The 7,810-nt window shown below is 45.5% G+C and overlaps 1 protein-coding gene across 1 annotated transcript; it reads left to right on the top strand.

Moving 5' to 3' along the window:
* Positions 1–550: 550 nt before the first annotated feature.
* Positions 551–7,306, top strand: NMS (neuromedin S; the record flags this gene model as incomplete). The annotated part of the gene is made up of 7 exons (XM_084287535.1): positions 551–638; positions 740–795; positions 954–1,004; positions 2,180–2,239; positions 5,786–5,821; positions 6,265–6,306; positions 7,268–7,306. 7 exons carry the CDS (start codon positions 551–553, stop codon positions 7,304–7,306), a joined length of 372 nt encoding a protein of 123 aa, XP_084143661.1.
* Between the last annotated feature and the right edge of the window lie 504 nt (positions 7,307–7,810).

Below are 7,810 nucleotides of genomic sequence, written 5' to 3'. Positions count from 1 at the left end.
GTTTCAGCTGGCTTGAAGTTTGTGAGGAAGAGTTGAGGACTCTGAGCATCTCGTCTCAGCTCTAAGGGAAAGCTTTGCCCTGAGAAGCAGCACAGAGATAACGGGGAAGCACTTCCCAAAGATGAAGGGAACAGCTAAACTAGGAAGAAAGGCGAAGCGCCACGAGCAGCTCCTTGGCTTTCCCATCACCGTACCTAGCAGGGGCTGGAAGTGGTGAGCTGAAAGAAAAAAATAAAGAACAGAAACATCGTCTTTCCTCACGAAGACCGATATAACAGCACTTCTTCGGTGCCCAACTCCTTCCCAAGCAGGCACACCTCCCTCCCCAAGCCGCTCCGAAGAGCCAGACCCCCCAAGCCCTGTGACAGCCCCTTCCACGCCACTGCCCCAAGGACGACTCCTCCACCACCAAATCCACCACCGTGGCCACCACCAGGGCCACCACCACCACTCCTCCTCCTCCCCTCAGCCGCCCGGGGGCGGGGGCTCGGCGCGGGCCCATAAAGGCGGCGGCCCGGCCGTGCCCAGCCCAGCCTGGCCGCCCCCCGCCATGTCCCCGCCGCCGTCCCCGTCCCCGCCGCCCGCCCTGCCCTGGCTGCTCGCCGCCTGCTGCCTCTGCGCCCTGCCGCGGGGCTCCGGTAAGTCGGCGACACCCCCTCCCCTTCCTTCATATTTATTAATTTGAAGGTAAAAGGGGTGCCTGCTAACTGTACACGCTGTGTCCTTCCCCTCCCCGCAGGGTTTCCCCAGCCTTTCGCCCGCTACCGGGACGGCGCGGAGCTGCCCAAAAGTCAGGTAGGGCTCGTCTCCTCCTCCTGCTCCCTCTGGGAGCCCTGCTGGGGGTCCCAAGAGCCAGGCAGGCTCGTAGCCACCCAGTCCTGGCTCCTTGGGCTAAATGTGCCCACCCCGGCTATACAAAACCTGCTGTTAATATCTGGTCTCTACCCCTCAAGCAACTGGCGCTGTGCTTCAGTCAGTGGATGGAGCTGTCTCACCAACCCCAGGTAAGCTGCCTTTGGCAATGGGTTTTCTCTCCTGCATGCTGTGGGACCCCTGAGAGCCCGGCGAGCTTGCTGGAGGATGTGCTGTCCTCCCCGTAGGGCTAGCTCGGTCCTAGGATCAGCAGGTGTGCTCGTCTTCCCATCGCAGTAGAGCACAAAGTGCTGTTGAGTGCTGTGGAGGATACCAGTGGGGTCCCAGATAGTGCAGGGGGGGTTTCTGAGGTCCTCGGAGGTTTGGGGAGCAGGGGGAGGCTCCGCAGCTTGTGTCTGCTGGCCCGGAGCTTGCAAGCACTTCAGGCAGCAGAGTGACTTTGAAAAGTAAACCCGCTTTGTTCAGCACCGAGCCCAAGGGGCATTTCCATTCTCCAAGGGTTGAGAAAGTCTTCGTAGTTATCTGGAAATTTTGAGCTTTTTTTTTTTTTTTTTTTCTGATGGATTTCAGTCTTGTAAGACTGCTGGGAAATAGTTCCCAAAGCCAGTTGTTTGGGTGTCTTGCATTTTATCTCCTGTGCTGTAGTTATTTCTCATCTGACATGACTGTGTACATGAGCAAACCCTTATTCTGTACAAGTCAGTGTGGGACCCCCCCCTCCCCCTTCTTAGGGTGTCTGTTTCACCCCCACCTTTTCTCTCTTGCTCCTTGGGAGTCCTGAGATAAAATCCATTAAAAGAGCTGTGGTAATTCACTTCAGCAGAGTTTCTCTCTCTGGCCTGTGATCACTTATCCTACAGGTGTACAACCAGATCTTTTTAGCGTCTTATGACAGAAATATCCCTGTTGGATGTAGTGGGCTCTGTGGTCAAACATACCGAACAGCTTCCCCTAAAATGCTTAGAGATGAAAATGTGTACATTCGATATGCCAGAAAAAAACAGCCAATTCTTAGAACACTTAGCATAGGAAAGTGTATTTTAAATATGAAAGACTTATTTAAATCTCTTTATAGCAAGAGACTCTACTGACAACACGAGTAGTACTATGTGCATTCTGCTTGTGCAAAGTGCTTGTTTTTCATCTCATAATAGCTTTAGGAAGTCTTACCCTGCTCTGAGTGGTTTGAGTGGAACTGCGTACAATTTAAATTGCACTGGGATCACAATTGAGCCTGTTCTGTGTAAAAACCCTGTATACAACATCCCTATTGGGAAATGTATTCAACTGCTGTTTGACTTCGCAGATCTCCAGCACTGTTTTGGATCTTTGTTATTCCATATTCAACAGCATGCATACAAATGAGGTAAGGTGTAATTGCTTCATTTACTTAAAAGCATCCCTTACTTACATATTTCTCCAAACAATAATATATAATCTAACACTGTCATGAATCAGGTGATGTGGGAGAGTAGCTATGAAATACATAAAAGAATATTCTTTTTCATTAGTGGCTTGCATGTAACTCTTCTTCCATTACTTTATAGATCAAACCGTTGTTTGTAGACCTCAGGAGCCAAAAAGTCCACTTGCAACTAGGGTTAGCATTTTAACCTGACCCTCACTTCTGAATAATACAGGGTTAAATATGCCGAAAAAAAAAGAACCCACAACATTGGTTCAGCATTGATTTAAGATCATGCTGGACATGGAAACATTATGAGCTGCTTTACTGTTTTTTTTTTTTTTTTGATGTTTTATTTAAGTTTCTTTTTTTTTTTTTTTTTGGTGTGCCTGAATCAGATTCAAAAGCTTAAGCTGAAAGGTTGAATTATTGAGTATAGCACTTTGTCATTGGTGCAGTCATATTAGGAACTAGCTCAATGTCAGTTCTGCTTCATACTGCTTTCTTATTATCACCAGTTAATCAACAGTTCCTTTCCCATAAAATTCATACTGCCTGTAGGTATGTTATGAAAGCTAATTCACTTGTGGAGCTTGAGTCCTATAGTTGTGATTTAATAAAAAAAAGAGCCTTCAAGACAATAGTAGGAAGTATTTTGATGTGTTTTTCACCTCTCTTCTTGCCAGTGTCTTTAGCTTATAATTCCATGCATGCTTTCTTAAAGCAGCTATAACAATGTGCAATACTGAAGTTTATTATATAAAGATTCTAGCATTTCAGTCTTAAATGTCCTCCGAATGAATTGAGTTCAATATTAACTCCTGTGCTTCTACAGCTTAGCTAATGAGGGGACATCCAGAATCAGACAGTAACTTTGCGTGCAGACCTATTTCTAGGGCTGATTTGGTTACTAAACTTGCTAAAAATTCACCCTCTGTTTTGAGTCCTTGAGACTGGGAGCTGGATCCCATACAGTATCCTTTCAAGAGGTACGACTAATACTTGTTACATATCTGCAGTAGGATTACATGTAGGTGGACTGAAGCTAAATGAGATATGGAAGAACTAGACAAAAATGCCAATTGCTACCTGGCTGTTCAAATCTCTTACGACATGAAGCTGTATTTTCTCAGCCCACAAGGACTCTGGAGAAGACACTGCAAACACGAGTCTATATGTGGTGCTGCAAATGAAACAGTTATGAAATCCTACTGATTTCACCTGGATCTGAACTTTCTTCACAATCCTGTATTTGTGTGGTTTTATATAAACTTTAATTTATAGTTGTATAATAGAGTTGTAGATTAAGCAGAGAAGGCAGATAGTGTTTCGAGAGAAGGAATGATGCTTCAGCATCGTGACAGGCAAAGTCAGTGGCAATGTTGGCATAATGGGACTTGAGCTGCATTCGGGGAACTTAAAATCTGTTGGGACAACTGACTACTCAGTTTCTGTATCGAATCCTCAGGTATATCTTGTAGATGGCACTTTCAAATGAATCAACAGAAACTAAATATCTAAACCCAACTACATCGGAAAAAATCTCCATTAACCCTTTCCTAAAATCAAGCCAATGTACTGTTTAAAAGCTCACTTGTTGCTGTATTTCTTCGATAGGATAAAATCATAAATTAGATAGGATATTTGAAAGTGAGTCTAAGTCATGAATTGTTGCCTCTTTGCTTGATAAACAGTAACCATCTCAGAACAAACAATCTTTGTACTCTGTCTTTGCATCCTTTAAAGCATCCCCACTGAGCATGTACTTTTCTCCTTTGTTTCATACTGAGCTGGCATTAATGGGATTTGTTCTATAAATCATTGCCTCAGGGCTTGAACCAAGAACAGGTTAACAAGGAAATCCTCATCTCATACCCCGAATGCCAATTCCCTCCTTTCTTGTATATTTTTCTTTTTAAATTCCTACTCCCCAGTTTCCCATCTTCACTCATTTCCTGTGATCTCCTCATTTGTCTTCATATCCTCACTCATTACGTGTGCTTGGTTTTCAAGCCCACCCCAGACAACTAACAGATTAGAGCAGTGAGAACTAAAACCAAACTAAAAACACCTTCCCCCTCATCCACCTTCTTCTATGTCCTTCCCACAAGTGCTGCAGGGGAATGGAGAATGGGGGCTGCGGTCAGTCCCTAAAGCTTTATGTCTGCCCCTGCTCCATGCGGGGTCCCTCCCACCGGATGCCGTCCTTCCCAAACCGAGCCTGCGGGGGCTGCCCACAGGCAGCAGCTCTTCAAGCACTGCTCCCACACGGCTCCGTACCATAGGGTCCATCCATCCCCCAGGAGCAAACTGCTCCAGCACGGGTCCCCCACGGGTGGGCGGCAGCTCCCCCCAGACCCCTGCTCCTGCGTGGGCTCCTCTCCACGGGCTGCAGCTCCGGCCTGGGGCCTGCTCCTGCGGGGGCTCTCCATGGGCCGCAGCCTCCTCCAGGCCACATCCACCTGCTCCACCGGGGGCTCCTCCACCCACAGGGGGGCTGCAGCGTGGAGATCTGCTCCATGTGGGACCCATGGGCTGCAGGGGGACAGCCTGCTCCACCAGGGGCCTCTCCACAGGCTGCAGGGGAACTGCTGCTGCCTGCCTGGAGCACCTCCTGCCCTCCTGCTGCAATCACCTTGGGGGCTGCAGGGCTGCTTCTCTCACATTTTCTCTCTCCCAGTTGCTGTTGCGTATCAGGTTTTCCTTAACACTGCTCTCCCAGAGGCCCACCCAGCATCACTCCCTGTCTCTGGCCAGCAGCAGGTCCCTTTTGGAGCCATTGGGAGCTGGCTCTGATCTGACATGGGGCAGCTGCTGGGCTCTGCTCACAGAGGACACTCCTACAGCCCCCCTGCTGCCAAGCCCTTGCCACAGAAACCCAATACATCGATGTAGTAGTGGCTGTGGCTTAGAGCTTCTGGCCAGCCAGAAGTGTGGAGCCAGGCAGCTGTGCTGCAGGCAGGAGGGCTCCCAGACCTCACAGGTGTACCAGAGTGCAGGTTCAGAGCTTCGTTAGACACTAGGCTTGGTCTGCTCCCATGAAGTCATGGAGAAAGTTTATATTCTTTGATGTCAGGATGAATAGAAAAGTGGTGAATTTCCTGAAGAATAAAAAGGGTGAAGGGGAAGGCTTAAAAATAGCAACGATGCCTGGGTAATTCAGAAGGGCAATCCAAAAGCCGGAGAGCAGCCCCACTTTAAGAAGGTAAGAAAGAGCTGTAAGTGCCATTCAAGCCTGAGGAATGGAGCTGCTGTGCTCACTGCACTTTGAGTTCTGTTTCGCCCCCCTGAGCTGGAAGCATGTTGAATGATGAGGTTGGTTAAAGTGAGATTTAAAATAAATCTTTAAAAAGATCCATTTGCTGCTGCTGTTCTTGTAGCTGTCTTCTCTGCTTGTACTGTTCTCTCTTCTCACACGGAGTGGAGAACCTGATCAGTGACAGAGGATTAATGTAACAAACCAAAGAAGTGACAGCATCTTGATTAATTTACACTGTCAACTTGCAGGAATCACAGATTGCTACTGCAGAGTTTACAAAGAAGGTATGTAAATGTAATGACAAGCGAGTAGCGGTAGACAGCGGTGTATGGCCATTTCTGTGCTTCTTTTGCTGCTTTATACAAGTAATTTTTTTTTTAATGGTTGGGAAGAAAGCTGTGCAGACCCTGCTTCTGCAAAGAAATGCACCACGTATAAAGCTTTCTTTTCTACATTTTCTCAAGTCTGTGAATCTTTAATTATGGTAATTTAGTATATTTACACTAGACAGAATGGATAGTTGTTGACATTGCCCTTTGGGTATTAATTTTTAATGAGCATTCCAGATGAACGGGCACTGGAGACTATCAGCATCTCATTGTTTGCATGCTGCTGAAAAATGCCCTGAATTATTGATAATCTGATGGACAGACACCAAAACTTGTAAACAGATCTATGGAACTGAGCTTAAAGTGTTTTGTTAATGGTTTTGTATTTTATTTTACAGGATAGTCACGGGACTCTGGGACGGCCGTTTTTCCTTTTCAGGGTATCTGAATCTTTTGCTCTTAAAGATTTGCATAACAGACAATGTTATATATGGATATGAGCAACTGCTTACCTTTACAAACTCGTGCTGCACTTGTTTTGATGAGATACCAAATATCCCTTCCTTGAAAGCTGAAGAAGCCATTTGCTTAAAAAGCTCTGGTTCAGCTAAAAGACCACAAGATGATGAGATATGGGGTAGTAATGGACTAAACCTTTTTTGCTTGGAAGAGGTGACTGCAATTACTGTCTCGAGTCAAGTCATCCAAAGAGAGAAGTAGTATGTGGCTTGTTGTGTCAGAAATGACCAAGGTGTCCTTGTACTAAATTCTCCAGACAAAACGTGCCTGAGCTGACTGTCCACGTGGTCTGAAAGGTCTGGTTAGCTAGTGATGGTATCAGGGTGAAAAGCCAAAGTAACATTACAGAGATCATCATTTCCCTCAATTTATTCACCCATTGGCCTGATGAACTATGGCATGGCCTAATGTAGAATATGCTGGTCTATGGTTATATGATTAATCTTGCATGATTAACACCAAACTAGTTAGTAGGAATATTGTCAACACATCGGAAAAGAAATCTGTTAAAAAGGAGATTCTGGCAGGTAACCAGAGTCCCAGTTCAGGCCAGCCAGGTACTTTCAGTCCTGGTATTTATATACTCTGTTGGTCATCAGGTTAGTACCTTCATGAAGTGGGACCAAGATCCTTAATGAGAATAATTAAAGTCAGACTATTTAACTGTTTGGATGGAGGCTGAATAAATACTTCTCAGGTTCAGAGGCAAAACCCAGCCTGCATGGCTCCCCCTGGTATTTGACATGTTGTCCCTTTAAAGGAAATCTTACTGCACCCTTTTCACATGCTCTGGGAGGTGTATTTTGGTGTGCATATAAATCTGGCATCTAATACTAGTGTAAATACCATCTTATAAACCTATCTCATTATTGTATTTTTCAGCCTCGAAATGGAAGAACTATTGAAGGCAGTGGTGAGTAGGCCATCCAAAGGTGACGAGAATTTATTCCGTTTCAATAACGATGATCCTTGTGGCAGAAGGAGTTACTGAGGAGTATTATAGTAAAAACCCAAGATACCCATTGGGATATTTCACACAGTCTCTGAAAGCTATCAGGGTAGAAGTGCTTTCTTGCATGCTCAAGGAGTTACAGTATATGCTTTTGACAAAAAGACTCTTTTCTTTCTTCAAGGTTCCTTCAGGAGGAGCTTTCATCCCCTATAAAAATTATAGAAGTGATACAAAAATGATAAAGGTTGAGAAAAAATCCTTTTTTTTTTTTTTTTTTTTTGTAAATTGTACTTTGAACATAAAAGCTAGCCATGTCCTTCGCTGTGATAAATATGTTCACTGACCTCTGTTCCAAGAGACCTTCAGTCACTAATCCCACATGAGAACCCACGAATAAAGATCTCTGCATGCAGAGGGGAGTCATCCTCACCTCAGGATTAGAATCCGTTTTTGAGTAAACATTAAAAAGAGGA

Source organism: Netta rufina (genome assembly GCF_964035555.1).
Source record: "Netta rufina genome assembly, chromosome: 1".
NCBI classification, from domain to species: domain Eukaryota; kingdom Metazoa; phylum Chordata; class Aves; order Anseriformes; family Anatidae; genus Netta; species Netta rufina.
The sequence above is the reverse complement of the archived record's forward strand: the minus strand, read 5'-3'. Positions and strand labels throughout refer to the sequence as shown.